Raw genomic sequence first — 25,495 nt, forward strand, 5'->3', positions numbered from 1 at the left:
GCTGGGAGAGACCGCCGTGACCAACATCTTCCATATGGAGAGTAAAATATGTGAGGCAGGCAAAATACTCACAAACATTCTGAAGAAAGCAGGTGCTGTAAAGTGTTGATATCACAATTAGCTTGGTAAGTCATGGTTGCACAATACCAACACGAATTCTTTACAGAAGAGTGGAAAAGATGGTAGGAGTCGACCTTGGGGAAGACCAGTTTGGTTTCCAGGTAAATTTAGAAATACATGAGGCATTACTGACGCTACAACTTACTTTAGAAGTTCAGAAAACGCAAACATATGTTTATAGCATTTTTAGACTCAGAGAAAGCTTTTGACAATGTTGACGGGAATACCCTCTTCGAAATTCTGAAACTAGCAACGGTAAAACACAGGAAGCGAAAGGATGTTTAGAACTGACACTCGAATCATTCTAGAGCATGAAAGGGAACCAATGGTTGAGAAGGGAATGAGACAAGTTTGTAGCTTGTCCTCCATCTATTCAATCTGTACAGTGAGTAAATAGTAAAGGAAAGCAAGGAAATATTTGGAGTAAGAATTATAGTTCAGGGAGAGGGAATAAAAACTCTGAGGTTTGCAATCACATTGTAATTCTGTAAGAGACAGCAAATGACAGAATGCACGGGGTCTTGATATAGGAATGTAAGATGAACACAAATAAAAGCAAGACAAGGGTTATGGAATGTAGTCTAATTAAATTACGTTAGTTTGAGGCAGTTGGATCGGGAAATAACTCTGAAAGTTGTAGATGAGTTTTGCTATTTGCGCAGCAAAATACTCATGATTCCCGAATTATGAAGGGTGTAAAATGTAGACTAGCAATGAAAAGAAAAGCGTTTCGGAAGAAGAGAAATTTATTAACATCGAGTTTCGATAGGACACATTCTGAGAAATTAAGGGATCTGCAATTCTGGGAATTGAGGAAAGTGTGGGAGACAGCAAACGCAGAGAAAGGCCAAGAGAGGAGTATCAGTAGAAAATTTAGGTGGCGTAAGTTGCAGTAATTCTTCGGAGGTGAAAGAGCTTGTGCCAGAGAGAGTAGCAAATGGAGCTAAATCACCCCCTTCTTCGGACAGAAGTCCATCACAACAAAAGAGTCACAAGATTGTCATCTTCATTCTTGGGGCCCCATGAATATTTTAATAGGAGGGGCATGTTTGTTAACGGGGTATCTGACTACTACGCACAATGGTGCATAATCTGGAATGCATTCCATATTGGCCACAAGGTTGGTATGGAGATCTTGTGGTATGATGTTCCATTCCCTCAGCAGGAGGTCGTTGGCGCATGTGGATATGCCATACGAGCTGGATGCGATTTAAGTTTGGAGGAACAGGCAGGTCAGCCCATTCGTCGAGTATCCTCTCGTTCAAACAGCTCCTCAGCCCGCGTTGCCCGGTCGCACATTGTCAATTATAATAATGAGGGCGAGATCGAAATGCACCAGTGAAAAAAGATGCACGTGGGTGAGAAGTACAGTATCAGAATAATATTGACTGGTGAATATGCACTGCTGAAACATTTGGACGTTAGAACTCCCATGCAACATTATTTCTCCCCATGGCATAACAGCTGGACCAACAAACGACCGTTAGCGACATGGTTCCTGGGTGCATTACGTGATCCTGCCTCATGTCATAAGAAGGAACGTTCAGAATCACTAGTGAGACAAACTCCTCACGTTCTGGACCAGCACGAGACCCCAAAATTCTTTTGGCACCGTCGGAAACGATGTGCGAGTGTCGACAGAACACAATATACTGATCATCTACATGCGTTCACCATACCACAGTGGAGGGTGAGACAGTGTGGTTGGAGTGCTGCAAAAAGTGTCTGCAGTTACACCGTCTGTTTGACGTTGGTCCTTTTTTGTCCGTTGAACAATGAAGCAAACATCTGCTGCCGCAACTCACCATGGTCGACCACCTCCTTTCCTTCGGGCGCAGCGAATGTTGTTGAGAATTTTCCCCACACAAGCTAAACATCCAGCCCACGTTGCAATGAAGAACACCACCGCAGTTCACTGTAACATCACATTCTGATGAAACCAAGAGAGAAGTGGGCCTCAGACAGTGCTCCAAGGACTGGCTTGGGAAGGTCGCTCACCTTCGTAACCAGTGAGACAGGCAGCCAACAGTTGTATTCACTTAACCAGACGGCATCCAAACTAGTGACAGTTTAAACGCAGACTAGTACTCTTACAAAATCCACCCGATGTCTGGTAACCAATACAACGATGGTATAACCCTGGCAAGGCGGAACCGGCGCACAGCAATGCGTCGTTAGAATATGGTGTTTAGAACATCCGGAAGCAGAAGGAACCACTACGACCAAGGTAGTCCAAGAAAGAACGAAATATCCAAAGCACAATCAAAGAGGCTGTCGAACTCCATGCCTTACCAGACAGCAGCGGCAAAGCGGGGAAAGGTATACTGCCGCGAAAATACGCTAACCTCCAGGGCACGTAACTGGGGCATTAGTGATCACTAGGCAGAAAAATACCGCTGATTGTACTTCATCAACAATCACAAGGAATTCAATGATTAATAAGAAGTGGAGGATGGCTATTTAATTACGCCAATTCCAAGCACTCCACTCGCTCCTCTTTGTCTCATTGACCCTCTGAGCAGCAATGTGCGAACAAACGCCGTGATCTCATAATAACCACTACTGGGATATTGTCCACTCAAACGTACTAAGTCCAGTGGAGAACGGTACTGTGGTCCTCGCAACTACAGCCCCTCTATCCTTTAGTGCCTGGATGCCGCCAGCGCTCCCGTCATGTCCTCGCGCTGCCGGACCTCACTCCTGCTCTGTCCCAACAGAACTCCCTACACACCCTACTCAGAAAACCTTGACATCCTTCCAGAGGTAGTACCATGGTACTAGATATCGATAACCACTGCTGCTGCCACTCGTGGACAGGCAATGCTAGCAAACGTGGGGACGCCAGTAAAGACAAGAAGAAAACAGACGCCACAATCCCTATTACACGATCCAACCTACCAACGGCACCAACGCGAGCCACAACACGGCTCAATGATCTTTGTTGTTCCTTGTGTATATATGACATTATTGGATAGTTTTTGCTTGAGGTCATTTCAAATTCTAGTACGACGCACCCATGACAGACCAAAACATTTCAATAATGTCATATACACATGATGCAATAAAGATCATATTGTTTGATGGAGTTGACAGCCTACAAGATTTTTAATGGTGCCATCACTTCAAATCACGTCGAGTCTGTGGATCCACACATCAAGAAGTGAACAGTGAAGTGGGTTTAACTTCTTTATTTCTACAGAAACGTTCGGCTTCTGAGAGTATTAAATGTGTTCCAGTATTGTATAACAGACTGACGTCAGACATCTAGATGTATTGTTGTGTATCTGTTTCAAGACGCTTTTTGTAACAGATATAAGGACGGAGTTTTTCCAATGATTGTGCAGATCACTTTGATCTGTTTATTGTCACATTATACTGATGGATGAGCCGGCCGGAGTGGCCTTGCGTTTCTAGGCGCTACAGTCTGGAGCCGAGCTACCGCTACGGTCGCAGTTTCGAATCCTTCCTCGGGCATTGATGTGTGTGATGTCCTTAGGTTAGTTAGGTTTAATTAGTTCTAAGTTCAAGGGACTGATGACCTCAGAAGTTAATTCGCATAGAGCTCAGAGCCATTTGGACTGATGGATGGAATTTTGGCTTCGAATTTGTTGATCGTTTGACACACAAACCTCCTTAAGTCTATTTGGTTTTTTTGAAATTAAAAAACTAACGAAACTTTGCCCTTATGGCAGTATAGGCAAACGGCATATATTCATAAGACAAACAGCAGATTGGTATCTTCAGTGCAGTGAGATGTCACTATATTGATTGGGTTCCAGTCCCACCACTACTGACACATATCCTACTCCTTCCACGAAATATAAAAAAAGTGTTCCGGCTATACCATTTATCCCTGGGAAAGCTCACATCATCCCTTCATGTTGGTCGCCAAAGTTTTCTATGTTTCACTTCGTTTCTAGAAGAACGACATAGACATTTGGAAATAGACTGATTTTTAAAAAAACCGACTTGTTTATTCCGAGCCGATCAAGCGATTTTTATGTCTGTTTGGACGCATTCCTCTCATTGGTTATTTGTAAAACTATTCTTGACTGATCATTTATGTTGTCATTCTCAAAAGACGCTCGATTCGGGTTGAAGTTCAGTGCAAAATACTATTAATTTATAAGCACTGCGATGTGGACTACATATTTGGAATATATGCATCTAATCAGTTTGGTCCCATTGCACATGGGCTACTAAACCTGATTTTTCCGGCAGTGTCATACCAAGCAGACGAGAAACTATCCTGGGAATATATCGGTATATTTAAACCATGTTCAGGATGCGTGGCAGATTTCAGTGCACATGCTACAGCTTCACAATTGATTTGACCGCAGTTTACTGGAGCTTGTTCTATCGCTCATGTCTTTCGCGGTGTCATGGCGAAACTGGACTATTTACAGTAACAGCAAGTTCCCCATCGAATCCAACCCAATCAGTGGGCAGCGCTCGACCTCGCAATTGACGAAGCGAATGGATCTCTCATATGATGAGGACATTTTACAGCGATAAGTGCTCGATCTATCATTGACTCTCACCGGATACCACACATATGGGATTCTTTTCTCTTACCTCAAAGGTGGCTACTGTTATATGATGAAGGACTTGCCAGACTGATACCTCTAAATTCCTCTCGATTTAGGTTAACCGTGCTTCTTTCGGCGTAGCCAGCGCTCCCGTAAATATTTCTGCCCTTGGACAAAGGATGTCGAAATCCATCGTGTTATTGCGGCAGATCGAGATTTCAACATCTGAATATCTTCTGTGCTAAAAATTACAGTTTTACATACCATATAATAAGTCACACTAGCTCAAAGCGCACTAATCATTAAAACCGTAAGTAATGATCAAACCATGGAAAGTAAATCACATGTGTGTAACTGTAAATATATCCCGCTCAATGCCAGTAGGTATTATTTTTAAATATACTTAGCTTTACTATCACTTAACTATTCACCAGTACCTCGAAAGAGGACATCATGCCTCTCTGACGTCATATGTTCTTCATGTACAGCCACGTAGACAACTGTTTCAGTTCATATTAGACTTCTGTACGCTCTACACCAACCAGTATTGTTTACTGAGTGATAATTGAGACTACTGTCACCTATTGTTATATGGTATTTATCACTGTGGTACTGAAGTACGTACTTCCGGAACGTTGTCAGCTGTGATATACCTGTTCCTTAGTCTCATGTTTTGCTATTTTGAGCACTGAAGGTGACTTTGTAATAGCTGAAATGTAGACCAACTGTAGCAAAACGCCATCAGTTCCTGTTCTTTTCCGCATTTTTAGCATTCAACGATCGTTGCGCAGAACTGGATCGTATGGATTTCAGCCTTATTTCTACGTTTTATAGAGAAAATTATCCAGCCGATTCTTGTTTGTGTGTCACTCTTTTAGGTGCCGCCACAGTCAGGAGACGTAAGCCGTAAGTCCATTTGGCGACAGTGGAGTTATTTTTCAATACACTATAACAGACAGGATTAAAATACACATTACATAAGTTTTAATGTTTGTAATAAGACATTTAATTTTGATGGTCCAATTTAAACAAGCAAGGCGCCTTACCGTTTCAATTTTCACGTACAAATCACAAAAAATGAACCCATCCCAACGATTTCGCATTTTTATGGGACAAATCGATAATTATTCACTTCTCATACGTTGTATGCGCACCTTTTCATTCAGTTATACTCATTTTGCTCCAACAGCTACAAATTGAAGTTGTCTGCAGCTTGTGAACAGGTTATCTGCACTCTTGGAATCTAAACTGAAATCCACAACCTGAGTTGTTCCGTATTGCCTCGGTAAACCACTTTAGACAGAAACTAGTAATACTTCAGGATACAGCATCAGCACTGCTCCTTGACAGGGTATAAGATGGGGTGGAGTATACCATGGAAATATATCAAAAATGATGTAAAATAAATCGAGTATAACACCACTACTCAGTTTCTGAGAAAAATCATTAGCATCCATTTATGCAGTCTTAAAATGCCTCTGGTTTCCCTAGGGAATGTAGTTTTGAACGGCAGCCACATGCCTTCGTGGTCATTATTTGAACCTCGCATAGCTCTTCCGTACACAATGAAGCAGCGCCCGCAATACAAAGATTTCTTCCACCATCGGTACCAATATCGATTCTAGAGATCTCTGTCCTCAACCCCCCGCCTCTCCCCTTGGTCTTTACTCCTGCCTCGACTAACAAAAAGTAGCCTGTTTCGTCTTAGACAATTAGGAGGGTATTGAAAGGACATTGTTGCACATGTCGTCGCACGCTACAGACTACTGGTCAACATTAGAGGCGCATTGACAGAAGAGAGAGCATGTCTTGCGTTGTCTGCTGTGCAGGTAATAGGTGTATCATGATGTTGGAGTCAAATGGCGTCACATCTGGAGACGTACTCCAAATTTAAAGTGTGCTGGACAGTACTTACCTGTGGGCAAAAAGCCTAAATTGTACACAGAATCACCTTGACGTTCTGGCGGTATATGGGCCAAATGCAATGTCGGGACCAGCTGTGGTGAAATTATGCCAGATATTTGACTAAGGTCGCACAGGCGTTCGTGATGCAGATGGAGAACGTCATCGACATCGACCACAGACAGCAGTGTCCAGGCAATTGAGGAAATGGTTAGCAGCAATCGCAGATTTTCCAACGATGGGGATGTTAACACAGAGGCTAACGAAATGTTGCGTGACCATGGAGGGGACTTAAACACTACTGGCCATTAAAATTGCTACACAAAGAAGAAATGCAGATGAAAAACGGGTATTCATTGGACAAATATATTATTCTAGAACTGACATATGATTATATTTTCACGTAATTTGAGTACACAGATCCTGAGAAATCAGTACCCAGAACAACCACCTCTGGCCGTAATATTGTCCTTGATACACCTGGGCTTGGATGTCGTGCACAGGTACAGCTTACCATGCAGCTTCAAGACGATACCACAGTCAATCAAGAGTAGTGACTGGCGTATTGTGACGAGCCAGTTGCTCGGCCATCATTCTATTGGTGAGAGATCTGGAGAATGTGCTGGCCACGGCAGCAGTCGAACATTTTCTGTATTCAGAAAGGCCCGTACAGGACCTCCAAAATGAGGTAGTGCATTATCCTTCTGAAATGTAGGGTTTCGCAGAGATCGAATGAAGGGTAGAGCCACGGGTAGCAACACATCGGAAATGTAACATCCACTGTTCAAAATGGCGTCAAAGGGAACAAGAGGTGACCGAGACGTGTACCCAGTGGCACCCTATACCATCACGCCAAGTGATACGCCGGTATGGCGTTGACGAATACACGTTTCCAATATGCGTTCACCGCGATGTCGCCAAACATGGTTACGACCACCATGATGCTGTAAACAGATTTTGCCATTCATGCACCCAGGTTTGTCGTTGAGTACACCATCGCAGGTGCTCCTGTCTGTGATGCAGCGTCAAGGGTAAACGCAGCCATGGTCTTCGAGCTGATAATCCATGCTGCTGCAAACGTCGTCGAACTGTTCGTGCAGATGGTTGTTGTCTTGCAAACGTCCCCATCTGTTGACTCAGGGATCGAGACATGACTGCACGACCCGTTACAGCCATGCAGATAAGATGCCTGTCATCTCGACTGCTAGTGACACATGGCCGTTGGGATCGAGCTCGTCGTTCCGTATGACCATCCTGAACCCACCGATCCCATATTCTGCTAATAGTCATTAGGCCTCGACCAACGCGAGCAGCAATGTCGCGTTAGAATAAACCGCAATCGCGATAGACTGCTAGTCAACCTTTAACAAAGTTGGAAACGTGATTGCAGGCATTTCTCCTCCTTACACGAGCCATCACAACAACGTTTCACCAGGCAACGCCGGACAACTGCTGTTGGTGTATGAGAAATCGGTTGTAAACTTTTCTCATGTCAGGACGTTGTAGGTTGTGCCTCCTGCGCCAACCTTGTGTGAAAGCTCTGAAAAACTACTCATTTGCATATCACAACATCTTCTTCCTGTCGGGTAAATTTCGCGTCTGTAAGACGTCAACTTCTTGGTGTAACCAGTAGTGTACCTTTCAGTAATTGGAGGATTATTAAAAGGTTCTGTCTGTTGTTTATAGAAACTTCGTGATAGGTCCTAGTTAATGCCATGTATGTATGAGGGTCAGTTGAATGAAAACCAAAAACTCGCCACAGTCACATCTAGGAATGGTTCCATTGAAAATTAATCACCATTGGGAGACGAAATGATCAGTTCCTGTTTCGTAGAACGCGGTCGGCTCCTAATGAATCTACAACCACACCGACACTTGCATTTCCTAGTCCGACTGAAACCAACGCCCACGACTATTCTTCTTTAGGTCGACATAGATGCGAAAACTAACTATGAAAGATCCGAGCTGTACGTAGGATGTTGTAGCGTTTCCGAGCAAATCGATAAAACCCTTCCTCGGACTGGTAGTGCAGGAGCGGTATTGTGCAACAGAATGATATCGTCAGACAGCATTCCATCAGTCCGAGGGCAAACAGCAAAGCCGCCAATGGATACGTACCACATCTCCCTCAGCAAATAAATCTAAAACTGTTCACACAAGTTCCGAACCGAGCGAGGTGGCGCAATGACTATCACACTGGACTCGCATTCGGGAGGATGACGATTCAAATCCGCGTCCAGTCATCCTGATTCAGTTTTTCTTTGATTTCCCTAAATCGCTTCAGGCAAATGTAGGAGTGGTTCCTTTAAAAGGGCACGGTCGGCTTCCTTTACCATCCTTTAACCGAGCGAGATGGCGCAGTGGTTAGTACACTGGACTCGCATTCAGGAGGACGACGGTTCAATCCCGTCTCCGGCCATCCTGATTTAGGTTTTCCGTGATTTCCCTAAATCGCTTCAGGCAAATGCCGGGATGGTTCCTTTGAAAGGGCGCGACCGATTTGCTTCCCCATCCTTCCCTCACCCGAGCTGGCGCTCCGTCTCTAATGACCTCGTTGTCGACGGGACGTTAAACACTAATCTCCTCCTCCTCCTTTACCATCCTTTCCTAGTCCGATGGGAATCCTCTCCTCCCTCTCGCGTCTTCCACTCAGCCTCCACTGCTTCAGCGATTTGGTTGGGAAACACCGCATTCAATCGGACGAGGAAGTTAAAGACTTCGTGTGGCCGACCACGTTGTAGGAAACTGGAACTGACGCTCTTGTCAAGTAGTGGGATGAATGTTTCAACGGCTGTGGTGATTACTTTCCAATGGAACGACTCCATGGCCCCATGATCGCGGATGTTCCGTTTGTTTCACTGCTCCTCATAGTTTTGGCCTGAGATAAAAATGTGCAACTTACATTTTGAAGCCGCTTCTTATATACGAGAGCTGTCCAGCAAGTAAGTTCCAATCGGTCACGAAATGTAAACCACTGGGAAAATCGGGTAAAGGTTTGTACAGATGTGTTGGGCAGTGTCTCTAGTATGCCCGTCGATCGTGTCGCGTCGCTCTTTTCAGTTTTGAGTGAACAGTGTGCACGTAAAGATGCGTAGGGAATAGCGTCTCCCGCCAAGTGTGAGGCCTGGTTAGAGATTTCGCCTGTATCATGCAGCCCACATAACACAACTGTCGAGCAGTTCCTTCTTCATGCCAATTCTCGGCCGCACACTGCAGGGACAGTGAAAATCCTACTGCACTTTTCTGGTGAGAAGTGTTTGATCACCCATAATACAGTCCGTAGCTGGCTCCCCATCTCTGCTGACAATAACCGCTGGCTATGAAGACAAAATTTTTTCACAGACCACGAGCTGCAGACTAGCGGCAGATAACTGGCCGAAAGCACAGGCGCCTGCTTTCTATGACAAGGATATGGGAAAGTTGATACAAAACTACGACAACGCTCGAAGTTGCAGCGACGACTATGTGGAGAATCAGGTGGAAGGTCTATGTAACTATTGTAAATAAAGCGTTTCTGGTTTTCACTGTGGTTTGCGTTTCGCGACCAATTGGAACTTATTTTCTGGACAACCCTAGCATGTTTCAGTTGCCTCTGAAACAGCCAAAATAGTGAATAAAGGAAAAGTCATCACCGGATGAGGAAAGATTCAGATAAAAGAATGTCACCTCCGTCAGACCCAGTAGTATGGTGTTTCTCTTCCCTGTATTATCAACTGCTTGGAAATCGAGGAATCCTTCTCTATTCAACAGATTCCCGCTCAGTAAGTAAAAGTTCCAACCTTCAGTAATACACAGTATTGTTTCCTTTAGACAATTAGTTATATGAGTATGCTGATACGCTATTAGGACTTTGTATAGGAAGAAGTAATTGAGTCACTCTTGCAAGGTCTGTGCCTTTAACCGCTTCTACTGGAACCATATCTACATATCCGTGTGAATGTATTCATTTGTGGTTGTAATGCCAGTTTTTGAATCACATGTTGCTTATAGCTGTTGTCCCACATTCTCCTTTTCCATGCTTTCGCAGAATTGGAGCTCAGAAGCAACAACTACGGCACACTTAATGTGATGGATAACGATGCAAAATTAACCTCAGTCACTTTTTATACCTTTCACAAAAAGCAATCGTCCAACCTGTAAAATAACATTTTCGACTGCAAGCTGTGCACAAAGTTTACACCCTTAAAACAAATTTTCAGAAGTTTCCACCAATCGTTCCATATCTCATGAACAAGCGCTCCCTACATTTCTCTATCCGCACAGAGCTACACTTCTGGGGAGTAGAACACTGTGAAATATTGCAAATACGCCAATTCCCTATACATCATATGCACCGAAACTGCAACCACTTCGCACCAGGAGGTTTCGTTTAGCTCCATCACTTCATCAGGCATCCAGGGACATCACCGAAATCTTATGTAATGTGGGTTCAGCGTGTACCGTAGTTCTGGTGCCAGTCGGTGCCTGGGCCATATACCAGTGAGGAAGAAAGCACTTGTTGTTTGCTGCCGAAACGATTTATGTAGCTTTATGTAGTAGGAACTGCCAGCCAGAGCAAAACTGCATCGTGACTGGCAAATGTCTGTAGCTGTAGTAAGTGCTGCGAGCGTGCAGCTATCAGTGGTTGACGAGGCTGTCCATCTACTTGCAAGACGGTCAATATGGCGATCACAGGTAAATAGAGAGAAAAAACTTTGATACATTCACTGTTAGACTTGTGGAAACGTTAAACTTATATTGATCTAAGTATACCTGCGGAGCCCTCCGTTAACTGTTCCGCATCTCTTTCTGACCATCCAGAGACTTTTGACAACAGGCCGGATTAGTTCGATGGTATGCAGCATCTCTCGAGGAGGATGATGACCCTGTTCTCACAACAATTCGAACATCAGCTCCGTATCCCTTGACAGAAGAGTGGCTGTTCCTGATTTCTCACAAGGTCGGGCATGACATGATCATCTCTGAGACAAAGAGTATAGTCACCGAGCTTCAGCATTCTCGGCGCTGTGACAGTGCTTATCTGTGTTGCCTCCAGAAACGTTTGGTCAAGCAGCGTCATTGCCTAAGCTAGAATACTAGTCTGCTTGCGTGGACGCTGCCAGGACGCCATTATTATTATCAATATAGTTACAGAACTGCTCCGGCTTGACTTGTAAATGCATTCTGTTGATTAGTACGCTGTTCTGTAGTTATTAATGACAATGTACACTCAAGGGTATTTTGTGCTGTTCCAATAAACTGTGTTACGGACGCTACAGCAACACGTTTCTTAGAAATACAGGTAGCAGTGCTGAGGCAAACTCACCCCTGATGAGGAGGTTGTAACGCACAGTGCGAGGCGGGTGCGTGGACACCTGACACTCGTAGTCGCCCTGGTCCGCAGGTCTGGAGTCCTTGACTGTGAGCCTCCAGTTGTCCGGGTACTGGAAGCTGACGGCGTACCGCTCGTCTCCAGAGTACGTCTGCCGGCCCACCGTCAGCAACTGCAGCTCCTCAGACCCGGGACGCCGGCGCACCCACGACACCTGTGGGTAGATCAGTCGTAATTGAAGATCTGTATAGTAAAAACCGTAACTGTCAGTGGCAGGTGGCGTATCCACATCTGGAGTACATTTAAAGACCGGCAGCGAGTAGTTGTATCCCCTCAGAGCCCCGCTGCTGCTGTACGTATGAGAGCTGAAAGAAACCCAAACGCCTGGTAACAGATGTCCAGTAGTATCAGAATGCGAAAACCATTATTAGCTTTGCTGAACACACAGACGTTATTAAATTAAGGATCACGGGGCAAAGTCTCTATTGAGTTTCGGTGCACACCTTCCATCAAATTATCACGTGGTCCCTTTTCATTAAAGTGACCACACACAGCCGGATGGTGGCAGCACTAACTGTGGTGTGTTTATAAAGCGTCGGCGGAGAGGGAGGGGGTGTTAAGTAGTTGTCGTAATGCGGAAACCGAGCGATTTATCTCACGTCCAAAAGAATATGATCACTAGATTTCTGGTCAAGGTCACTGACAGTTTCGAAACGGCTAAGTCTGTAAACAATTCGGGTGCCCCCGTCGCTGAAGTGTGCCGAGCATGCAAATTTGCGCTATCCAAAACCGGGACTGGGGCAAGTATTGTGCACCAGGGGCCATACACGACAGTGGTGAACGGCTCCTGCAGAGACGTGTACAGGTGAATAGGCATACAACTGTTGAGTGACTGACAACCCAGATGAACTGAGGATCTGACAGCAGGGTTTCCTCAACGGCCGTTCAGGAAACAATGCTGCGTAAGGGCCTTGGTGGCAGGCGCCTGGTCCATGCACCTGCTCTTAATGGTGATGAAGGCTGGAATTTGCACGCTAATATCGCAGCTGTACGTCCACTGGGAGGAGAGAGGTGGCTTCTTCAGAGGAAGCGCTTTCTATGCTCCATAGAACACATGGAGGAAATGGCTTTTGGCGTGTAACTAGAGAAACACCCTGCAAGAATCTTCGGCAGTGTCCAGGCCGAAAGTGGGAGTGTTATGGTGTGACAAATATTTCTGTGGCATTGCTGGGTATCAACAGAAGTAAGTATGTACCCTTCGTTACCATGTCCACCCCGACATGCAACTTGCTTTTCGTCAGCACTGTGGCGTCCACCAGCAGAACAATGCAACGTTTCTCACAGCTCTAAATGTAGGTGCATGTTTCGATAACACCAGGGTAGTTAACTGTACTCCGCGGGATACCAAACTACCAGGATTCAACCCCAATCGAGAATCTTTAAGACCACCTCGATCGGGCAGTTGACGCCATGAATTCTCTATCGATAAATCTAGCGCAGCTGGCCACCCATGTCTATACCTTCCAGAAACTCACTGATAGTCTTTGTGCACGCCTTGCGCTCCAATATGTGGTTTTGAGGTTTCTGACAGATGGTCAAACTACTGTGACTGGACAACGTATATGTGTCGTACGTACCTCCAGGTCCAATGGTCTTTGTTTTGAGGACCGGATTAAGTCGATTTCCTGTTTCGCGATCACTTACATGAACATATATTCAATCGGCGTGTATTGCGATGACTCTAAGGAGAAATTGTGTTACGCTTTTTCTAAGTCCCATAGTGCTCAGCGCCATTTGTTACGGTTTTCGACAGTGGAACATGAAACTGTAGAAGACTGAATTCAGTACTTCGACATTTCTTCCGTCACTTCAGGTTTCCGTGTCAGCACTATTGCTGAGAAAATAGTTAGGTAATTTTACTGTCATCAAATCAGACGAAAATACTGTAACTATGAATTTGTCACCGTGTCTGTGGCCAAAATTTTAATGTCAAAATAATTGTACGTTTTTATTTCCTTTTCCGTAGGTAACCCATAAGCCTGATTATATTTTCAGAAGGTTATTCCCTACAGCTCTTAAATATTTACAACACGTCATGTTCGACCGATAAGAGCAACTAAAACCTCCTTTACTATACAACCAGTTTCGGTCACAGACCATCATCATGTATCATAAAATATTTGCAACAGCTCAGGGGGAGATAAAATTCAGAGACATCAAACAATGTAGAGTCGATGATTCGTCTTGTCAAATCGTGGATTTTGTAGCATTTGATCCCATATTTTAATCAATTTGAATGCTGTTGTGCGGCACTGACCGCTGAAACATTCGCTGTTAGGGAAGATGATCGTGAATCAGGAAATCCATTTAAACCACTCATCAGCGTAAAGACAACTGGACGGGACGATATGTACAGTCCATAAAGAAAATCTGAAAGAAGTTGTCACAATTCTAGCAAAAGGGATTAACCACATTGACAAAGGCGCAAGATCATTCCCATTTTCAAGATGGGATGTTTGGCAGATGCATGTAATTCCACTGGAGGTCTATGTCGCTGAGGTCAATCTCTGGTAAATTTACGGAAGTCGTCTTATTATCAAGCATTAAGGGTTTTCAGGATTTTCGTAAACGATGACGTAAGCTCTCCTCGTACTGTTTGTAGATATTATCCAAAGGGATGTATATAACGAAACACATTTATCAACTAGAAGTAGGTTTATACCATGTAACTGTGTATCTGTGACTATGAAGATTTTGTTCTTTGTTACTGAAAGTCATTGATTTGGGACAGAAAATTTACAGTTTGTAATGAATGTACAGAAAAAATTAAATAATGTTTAAATTAATGAAATTTTTTAATATACTGTATGTATGTTTACAATGTAAGCATTGTGTATTGGAAACTGGTTCATGCTTACGAAACTTGTATTGTATAACGTAAAAGATGTGGGGAAGTCCCTCAGCAGCGGAAGTGGCTTGGAGTGTTGTAAAAGGTGGTTTTGGCGGTCGAACTGGGCTGCTCCTAGATGGGAACGGTACGCAGTCATTGGATAGCCGTTGAACGGTACATATTGAGCGTGCCAAGGGAGGCAATAGCAAGCCATGGATTTGGCTGTTGGATGGCACTCTTGGCAATAAGGATTGGATCTAACACGCTAAAAATCCGTCGCCAAAAATTGTGTAGAGCATTCAAACATCAAGATCCGTGAGTACAGTTAGTCGCCACGTCGCTTGCCACCACTACTTCGCCACAGTTCCACCAACTTCATATTTACAGATATGTTCCAGAGCATGGACCAGTTAATTTGTGTAAGTATTTTCAGTAGTAATTTAAGTGCTATAAACCTGTGCTTATAACCATAATTTTTATCCTAATCATGAACCTATGCAGGATCCCCTATGTAGTGTTCAGAAAATTGAGTACCCAATTTAAATTGAATTGATTTTTTTCTGTGTATTAAATGTGCTAAAATTCAGTGTCAGACTGTGTAAATGTTATTGTCTAAAATATCTGCTCCACAGGTGATGAAAAAGGTACGTAAGTTAAACTTATCTGAGACATAATTTGGTCTTGATTGCAATCATAAACAATTTTTAAGATTAATAAAGAAGATGGTCAAGCGGACGGTGAGCCTTAACTATATATATATATATATATATATATATATATATATATATACTCCTGGAAATGAAAAAAAGAACACATTGACACCGGTGTGTCAGACCCACCATACTTGCTCCGGAGACTGCGAGAGGGCTGTACAAGCAGTGATCACACGGACGGCACAGCGGACACACCAGGAACCGCGGTGTTGGCCTCGAATGGCGCAAGCTGCGCAGCATTTGTGCACCGCCGCCGTCAGTGTCAGCCACTTTGCCGTGGCATACGGAGCTCCATCGCAGTCTTTAACACTGGTGGCATGCCGCGACAGCGTGGACGTGAACCGTATGCGCAGTTGACGGACTTTGAGCGAGGGCGTATAGTGGGCATGCGGGAGGCCGGGTGGAGGTACCGCCGAATTGCTCAACACGTGGGGCGTGAGGTCTCCACAGTACATCGATGTTGTCGCCAGTGGTCGGTGAATGGTGAACGTGCCCGTCGACCTGGGACCGGACCGCAGCGACGCACGGATTCTCGCCAAGACCGTAGGATCCTACGCAGTGCCGTAGGGGACCGCACCGCCACTTCCCAGCAAATTAGGGACACTGTTGCTCCTGGAGTATCGGCGAGGACCATTCGCAACCGTCTCCTTGAAGCTGGGCTACGGTCCCGTACACCGTTAGGCCGTCTTCCGCTCACGCCCCAACATCGTGCAGCCCGCCTCCAGTGGTGTCGCGACAGGCGTGAATGGAGGGATGAATGGAGACGTGTCGTCTTCAGCGATGAGTCGCTTCTGCCTTGGTGTCAATGATGGTCGTATGCGTGTTTGGCGCCGTGCAGGTGAGCGCCACAATCAGGACTGCATACGACCGAGGCACACGGGGCCAACACCCGGCGTCATGGTGTGGGGAGCGATCTCCTACACTGGCCGTACACCTCTGGCGATCGTAGAGGGGACACTGAATAGTGCACGGTACATCCAAACCGTCATCGAACCCATCGTTCTACCATTCCTAGACCGGCAAGGGAACTTGCTGTTCCAACAGGACAATGCACGTCCGCATGTATCCCGTGCCACCCAACGTGCTCTAGAAGGTGTATGTCAACTACCCTGGCCAGCAAGATCTCCGGATCTGTCCCCCATTGAGCATGTTTGGGACTGGATGAAGCGTCGTCTCAAGCGGTTTGCACGTCCAGCACGAACGCTGGTCCAACTGAGGCGCCAGGTGGAAATGGCATGGCAAGCCATTCCACAGGACTACATCCAGTAACTCTACGATCGTCTCCATGGGAGAATAGCAGCCTGCATTGCTGCGAAAGGTGGATATACACTGTATTAGTGCCGACATTGTGCATGCTCTGTTGCCTGTGTCTATGTGCCTGTGTTCTGTCAGTGTGATCACGTGATGTATCTGACCCCAGGAATGTGTCAATAAAGTTTCCCCTTCCTGGGACAATGAATTCACGGTGTTCTTATTTCAATTCCCAGGAGTATATATATATATATATATATATATATATATATATATATATATATATATATATATAATTAAGGCCCCCCGGCCACTTGACCATCTTCTTCTTCTGTGCCAATGCAAAAACTGTGTCCGAACTCTTACAGGAATCGACAACGCGCCGTGAGTAATGAGTATAATGGACGGGGGCACTACGAATGTAGTGAGGGACAATACGTTGAGAATGTGGGTTTCGCGAGAGGCGTGCTAGAGATAAATCCCTGCAGTCGCACTATCCTTTGTGTCCTCGGTGGCTCAGATGGATAGAGCGTCTGCCATGTAAAGAGAAGATCCCGGGTTCTAGTCCCGGTCGGAGCGCACATTTTCATCTCTCCCCGTTAATGTATATCAACGCCTGTAAGCAGCTAAGGTTGTTCATTTTATTGTATTAAGGATTGTCAAAAACGTCTGTCTTTGCTCATCTCACTGAAAACTGTCGTTTCCAAACGCGAAACTATGTGGGAATCAATGTCCCAAAGAAAGTTTTTTTTTTTTTTCAATGACGCTCTTTGTGTCACCGTGTGCTACCCTATGCCACCATGTGAGGCCTTTCCGTGTAGATTCTGAAACCATTCCCTCGACCGTTCGTAAGAGAAGTGTGTGATATCAAAGCTGTGCTGTGCGGTTCTGACCTTCATCGTAGAGACTGAAAAGAAGGTGTGAAATGCCATGAGAAGAGCTGTGAAGACCTTCCCACCATGTGAAACGTCCACCATTGCTTTGGGCAGAACTGTGGCGAATTTTGGTGCCAATGTGACATCATTGAGCCACTTAACGCGTCACATGAACTTCTGAGATCTGGACTTTTTCTTCGATTGTGTTGACACTTTGCTCCTTGGAGCGTCGTCGAGCGCGCGAGGATGAAGTTGCCAGGCGCCAAGCGTCTCACCGTTACACAAGAATGATGTAGGCACCTTTGAGCAAAATTTCAAACTTATTCGTTGCAATGGGAGATAACTACGGGGTTTCGAAAAATAGATTCTTTAATTCTGTTGACCGGTGTATACAGTTTGCTAGTCTGATGAGAACACCCTGTTACTAAACTGTTCACTCGTGCCCTCTCGTCCTGTTCAGAACGAATCCTCCTCCCGTTTTACCATCTTCTTCCACTGTCCTCATCTGACCACGTATACGTGTCTTCGTCCCACCGTCGGTACAGAGAAGGTATCTGAGAAGACACAATGGGTTACAGAGGAAATACCTAGCTGATCTATGAAGGAAGGAAGTTCAATTAATTAAGTTAAGAAAAACACATGAATTCACCAAAACAAGTCAGTTATAAATCTAATAATAAGAGACCGCAGGGAAGTTAAGGCGAAATGGGTGCATGAAAAATGTCTAGTATTTCTTTTATGATTTTTCCACGTTTTTCGTGCAGTCATTTCACATTAGCTTACCTACACATCCTTATTATTACATTCCTATGGACTGACCCTGCTCATGGGAAAGTCAACCTAGATACAGGAAAGGGCGGTGACATTAAGTGTGTAATGAGAATTCCAATGTCAAATGCAGAGGAGAGAGTAGACAGTTCGAAACAATACATTGATGATCTCTATGAGGTGGAAGAAACGTTTGTTGACGCGAGGGAAGGAGAAACAGTATAGAAGAGATAGGGCATCAAGTATTATGTTCTGAACTTAAAAGTATTCTGGAAGACTCATAATCAAATAAGGCAGAACGGAGAGACAATATTCCGCCAGAATCTCTAAAATCATTGGGGGAAGTGTCAACAAAACGACTACTCCCTTTGGTGTGTAGAAAAGTGTCTGACATTCGGAAAAACATCAGCCACAAAATTTCGAAAATTGAAAGATCTACGAGTTCAAGATTTATCGCCCAATCAGCTTAACGGCACTTGCATCTAAGTTTCTGCCAAGAATAACATCCATAAAAATGAAAAGAGATTTTAGGATGTGTTAGTTGCCGATCTGTTTTGCTTAAGGGAAGGTGAAGGCACCAGAGAAACAATTCATATGTTGTAGTTTGTAATGGAGACAAGGATAAAGAATAATGAAGATATGTTAATAAGATTTGTCGACCTAGAAAGAGCATTCGACAATTTAAAATGGTGCAAGGTGGTCGACATTCATAGAAATATAGCACTAAACTATAGGGGAAAAGGTGCATATGAACAATACCCAAGAGGGAATAATAAGTATGGATGAGCAGGTACAAAAGGCTCGGGTCAAAAAGGGTGTAAGACAGGGATGTAGTCTTTCGCACCTACTTCTCAATGTTTACATTGGATAGGTACCGATAGAAATAAAGAAGTGTTCAAGAGTTGGATTAAAACTCAAGGTTAAAGGATGTCAAAGACAAGATTCGCTGATGACGTTGCTATCCTCAGTGAAAGTAAAAAACATTAAAGGATCCGCTGAATGAAATGGACTGTGCAGGGAGCACAGAAAACGGATTGAGCGTACATCAAAGAAAGACGAAAGTAATGAGAAGTATCAGAAGCGAAAACAGCGAGAAACATAACATTACGATTGATGGTCATGAAATAGATGAAGTTAGGCAGTTCTGCTACCTAGGCAGCAAACTAACCAATGACTGACAGAGTATGGAGAACATAAAAAAACATACTGGCACTGGTAAAAGGGTATTCGTAGCCACGGGAAGTTTACTAGCATCAATCATAGGCCTTAATCTGAGGTTGAAACTTATAAGAATGTACGTTCGGAGCGCAGCTTTATATGATACTGAAACATGGACTGTGGGAAAGCCGGAAAAGACAACAATGAACTCATTTGAGATGTCATGCTACAGAAGACTGTTGAAAATTATGTGTACCGATAAGGTAAGGAATAACGACGGAAGGAGGTTCTCCGCAGAAGAAGCGATGAAAACGATATATGGAAAACACTGGCAAGAGGAAGGGTGACGATGGCAGGACATCATTTAAAGTGTGACGTAAGCCGGGCGGTGTGGCCCAGCGGTTCTAGGCGCTTCAGTCTGGAATCGCGCGACCCGATACGGTCGCAGGTTCGAATCCTGCCTCTCGAGTAGATGTGTGTGATGTCCTTAGGTTAGTTAGGTTTAAGTAGTTCTACGTTCAAGGGAACTGATGACCTAACATGTTAAGACCCATAGTGCTAAGAGCCATTTGAACCGAAGTATCACGTACTAATTTCCATGGTACTAAAGGGAGCCGTACACGGTAAAAATTGTGGAGGAAGGTAGAAGTTGTACCATATCTTGCAAATAACATAAGAATTAGGTTGCAACTGTTACTACCTCCTAGGTGAAAAGGTTAGCATAGGAGAGGTAGTTGTGGCGGGCGCATCAAACTAGTCAGAAGACTGACGAAATAAAAAAAATATTCTAATACGAAGTTGATAGGCCGTAAATGTACTGCTTTCGAACAGTGTTTCACCATATAGAAAAAAAAAGACAGAGAGTGGTGGTTCGTGTTTAACGTCCCGTCGACAACGAGGTCATTAGAGACGGAGCGCAAGCTCGGGTTAGGGAAGGAAATCGGCCGTGCCCTTTCAAAGGAACCATACCGGCATTTGCCTGAAGCGATTTAGGGAAATCACGGGAAACCTAAATCACGATGGCCGGAGACGGGATTGAACCGTCGTCCTCCCGAATGCGAGTCTAGTGTGCTAACCACTGCGCCACCTCGCCCGGTGAGAGATGGAGAGAGAGAGAGAGAGAGAGAGAGAGAGAGAGAGAGAGAGAAATGGGAAACAGAATTGCGGATGTGTTAAATGACTAACAGTTTGGCTTCGGGAAGGTGAACGCGCCAGAGAGGCAATTGAGATGTTGCAGTTTATAATGGAGACAAGGGTAAAGAATTATTAAGACATATTAATGGGATGTTTCAACTTAAAAAAGAACAATCGATAATTTTAAATGGTGCAAGATGATCGACATTCATAGAAATATAGCACGAAGCCGAAGCTATAGGGGGAAAGGTGTATATGCTCGGGTTGGAAAGGGTTTAAGACTATATATATACCGAGCATATTTAGGTGCATACTTATATTGCAGTTAAATGTAAAAATTTGAATTAAAGCCGTTGAGTACTTCTTGAAAATTTTGGTATCAATATTCCCTTTAATTTACAGACATTAAAATATGCGTCTCAATATTCATCAGAGTCTTGTGTATAAATTTTGGAGTGTACGGTCATGAAACTTTCGAAATTTTTGATGCTACGAGCATTTAAATTTTTAATCATACAGACGTGCGTGAAAGCCTCTGTAGCTCAGAACATCGATCATATGGTTTCTTTGAAGTCTTAGGAGCGCCGAAGAAAATAAGAACGTGGGGCTCGCCGCCTCCATTTCATTTGGTTTCAGAAGAGTAACCTACGCTTTGCTGCAACTTATAACGTATGTTCGTATTGAACCGTGTCCAAAAACCCGAGCTTTCTCCGTTCAGTATGAGACATCATGCGGCAGAATTTACAGCAGACGTGTGGAAGGGCGCGTATGCCGGCGAATGCTGCCGTGACACTCGGCGCCCCGATACGCAATGCGCCACGAGCGTAGCTGGCCGGCTTCCCGCGGGCAGCGACGCCGGACTGGGGACTGCTCGTGACTGGGCACTGGGGAATGGGGACTTGGTCCGCGGCCAGGGCGGGCCTCTGCGAAGCCCACCGCTGCCAGGCAGGTCGCGCTAATTTATGCCCCGCCGCTGCTGCTGCTGCTGCCGCCCCAGCCACCGAACAACTGTGTGTTTCACAGCTAAAGGCAGCTCAGCTGACACGGTGATTGTAGATAATCCTTGATCCAATTCAACAAGTCACATCATGGACAATTCAACAAGTCACAACCCTTGATCCAATTCAACAAGTCACGTCTTGGACAATTCCACAAGCCACTGTCTTGAAAACCTAGAACATTTCCATTAAAAACGACGTGCCCACTTTATCTCAACACGACAGGCGCATCACAGTTTCCTTCACTTATTACCTTCACTTAAGTTGTTATCAATTTCACACGGTGAAGTGCATTGAAGAGCCAAAGAAACAAGTACACCTGCCTCCTATCGTGTAGGGCCCCCGCGAGCACGCAGAAGTGAAGCAAAACGACGTGCCAAGGAGTCGACTAATGTCTGAAGTAGTGCATCCTTCCAGGGCTGGCCATAAATCCGTAAGAGTACCAAGGAGTGGAGGTATCTTCTGAACAGCACGTTGCAAAACATTTCAGATATGCTAAATAATGTTCATATCTGGGGAGTTTGGTGGCCACTTGAAGTGTTTAAACCCAGAAGAGGGTTCCTAGAGTGTGGTGTGCGTACTGTAAGACCTCCAGTACACACACCATTAGATTATTTGATCTGCGCTCTAATGAAGTAAGCGAGTGTCAGCAATACGTCTCGTGGTCTTTTAGTGGCGTGTTTATCTTCTGCCGTTAGGTCAGGCGATAGGAATGCCACTTGCACGAGTAGAGTAGCAGATAGACGGTGACCAACTTTAAAAAGAAATTGATTAATTGTCACACACATTTATTAAATTAATAACAAGCATAAAAAATTACTTAACTTGGTTCTGGAAGCTATTTGCAACTGACAATCTGAAGTTCCTTTGGTATTGGTACGTTAATCTTATTCTCACACATATCTCTGATACTTGACAAAAGTGTCTATACATTTATCTTCATGGCTATGAACAGGAATACGGTAATCGTATTGGGTGCAGACTGAAACTTGACTATAGACGGGTACTGACAAATCTAGAACTCGTTCAGACTGTTGCAGACAAATGCAGAGTGTCTAATCGGAGGTCTGTACACTCATTATAATTCCTCGCGCGTTCAAGTATCACTGCGCGAGTGCGATCGGCGAGGAGAAAATGTTCTACGTTAGCAGCAATCTCATTGGCTGCATTGCATATTAATATGCGGATCGGTGGAAGCAGAATTTGGTCCGCCTCAAAGGCAGCGCCATCTCGTAGTGAGGAGACGGACGAGCACTGCGCCCACGCTGATGTCCTTACCGGGGCACGCTCTAGTGGGAAAGTTGTGTAAACGCTGACTATGCGGAACTATTTACACAACATAGAGCCACTCTGTAGCAATTCTAGACGTCTGGGTGTCGTGTTGTCCAGCTGGAATTGGCTAAGTCCGAGGGAGCGCACAATGGAGAGGAATGGATGCCGGTGATCAGACAGGTTTTTTACGTATGTGTCAAAAGTCAGAGTCGTATCTAGATGAATCAGGGGTCCCCTATCACTGCAACTGCACACGCCCCACACCATTACAGAGCCTTCACCATCTTGAACAGTCCCCTGATGACATTCCATGGATTCATGAAGTTGTCTCCATATTCGTACACACCCATCACCTCGAAACAATTTTAAACGAGACGCTTCTTACCAGCCAATATGTTTCCAGCCATCAACAGCCCAATGTCGGTGTTGACAGGCCCAGGCGAGGCGTGCCGTGCCGTGTAGTTATTAGGTGTACACGAGTGAGCCTTTGGCTCTGATGCCCATGTCGATGATATTTCGTTGATGGTTCGCACGCTGACACTCGTTGATGGCCTAGCATTAAAATCTACAACAATTTGCGGAAGAGTTTCACTTCTGTCAAGTTCAACAATTATGTTCAGTCGATGTTGGTATCGTTCTTGCAGGATCTTTCTCTGGACAGAGCGATGACTGAGATATGATGTTTCATCGAATTCCTGTTATGCACTGTACACTATTGGTATGGTCGTATAGGAAAATCCCCACTTCATCGCTACGACGGAGCTGCTGTGTCCCAGCCAAGCGGTTCTAGGCATTTCAGTCTGGAACCGCGAGATTGCTCCGGTCGCAGGTTCGAATCCTGTCCCAGGTATGGATATGTGTGATGTCCTTAGGTTAGTTAGGTTTAAGAAGTTCTAAGTTCTAGGGGACTGATGACTTCAGATGTTAAGTCCCAAAGTGCTCAGAGCCATTTGAACCATTTTTGCTGTGTCCCGTAGCTCGTGCGCCCACTATGACACTACGTACAAACTCACTAAAACCTCGGTAATCTGCCATTGTAGCACCATTGAACGATCTAATAACTGCGCCAGACACTTAGTATCTTATACTATAGGCGTTGCCGACTGCAGGCCGTATGCTGCCTTTTTACATAATTCTGTATCTGCATACGCATACCTATGCCAGTTTCATTGGCGCTTCAGTATATCTTATCGAATTAGTTTGTTTTAAGTTTTATCTATGACAGTCTGTGCTCAACAAGGCAAATGGTAGCGTGACTGTCTGTGTACAAGAAGGCCAATGGTAGTGTGATGCGCAGAGGCAAGGCGTAGTGAAATCCGTAACCCACCAGCTGATAACGTTGTTCACCATTAGCGTCATCTACACTGTGCACGTAGATTGTTTAGCGTAGATTTCTATGTTAGTTTGCGTCTGAAAGCCACTTTAGTGTTCATTGTAAATGGCATGAAGCAAACAAGTATTCCGTTGTCAAACGAGAGCGACAGTTTTTAGACACTATAAATTTCTCTAGGAAGAAGAGGAGACAGTGGCCGAATGTGGCACTCACACCAGTGTTGCCAGGTATCGGGTGTGTGGCACTGAGAACAAAATTTGCTTCACTGTAATGCGTGAATAAAAATGAACTGCTCATGTCTTTTTTTTTGCTCATTTCGGACGCAGCCCATGTTAAGAATGCGTGCCAAATAAAATAATCATAAGCACAAAAGTAATTTACGAAAGTCATCGGAAGAAAAGATACAGAAGCTATTAGCAAAAATATTGAAATAGTCACACCGAATAGAACTACTTTCATACGAAGTATGAAGTACCTCATCTTCATCAATGATCGATTGATGGAGAGCCGCCCTTCCAAAAGTGAACGCTCGGTACTGACATCATGTGACGTGTCTTTTTGGGTACAGTGGCTTTCCTAACGTCCACAGAAATAAATGAACAACTTGATAATATGATATTATTGGATCTTTGATTAGAAGTAGGAATAAAAGACAATATGTAAGTGGCAGAGCGATTCTAGGCGCTACAGTCTGGAACCGCGCCACCCCTACGGTCGTAGTTACGAATCCTGCCTCGGGCATGGATGTGTGTGATGTCCTTAGGTTAGTTAGGTTTAAGTAGTTCTACGTTCTAGGAGACTGATGACCTCAGAAGTTAAGTCCCATAGTGCTCAGAGCCATTTGAACCATTTGAACAATATGTAGAACTAAATACCAAAAAGTGGAAACGTGAACGCAACAGAACATTAATGCAGACATGGTTGAACTGCTACTGGTAGGGACGGGGAGGAAAGAATACCAGAAGAGGGAAAACAAAGAGGGCGGGGGGACGGTAGCATACAACGGACGTAACGAAACAATCATATAACGAAATTCATACGAAGAATCAAAAGACGTAAAGCAACAAAAGCATCGCTAGTGCAAATGACACTAACATACTAGCGATCTCATAAAAAAAGGAAGAACTCAAGGTTGAGGAGAAGCGTCTTTATTGCATAAATGGTGCCACTATACCGACTGAATATTTAATACACCACTGTATTTTCTAGTAATCTAAAACTCTGGAAGTGTAGTGTATGAA

The 25,495-nt window shown here is 44.5% G+C and overlaps 1 protein-coding gene across 1 annotated transcript in view; it reads right to left on the reverse strand.

Moving 5' to 3' along the window:
- The window catches only part of LOC126354525 (uncharacterized), a 1,077,765-nt gene that overhangs the window by 338,062 nt on the left and 714,208 nt on the right, over positions 1-25,495 (reverse strand). Inside the window, exon 4 of the mRNA XM_050004252.1 lies at positions 11,857-12,076. Within this exon, the coding sequence (XP_049860209.1) occupies positions 11,857-12,076 (220 nt within the window). The remainder of the gene's footprint in view (positions 1-11,856; positions 12,077-25,495) is intronic.

The sequence above is a fragment of the Schistocerca gregaria genome, chromosome 3, assembly GCF_023897955.1.
Source record: "Schistocerca gregaria isolate iqSchGreg1 chromosome 3, iqSchGreg1.2, whole genome shotgun sequence".
In the NCBI taxonomy this organism is placed as follows: domain Eukaryota; kingdom Metazoa; phylum Arthropoda; class Insecta; order Orthoptera; family Acrididae; genus Schistocerca; species Schistocerca gregaria.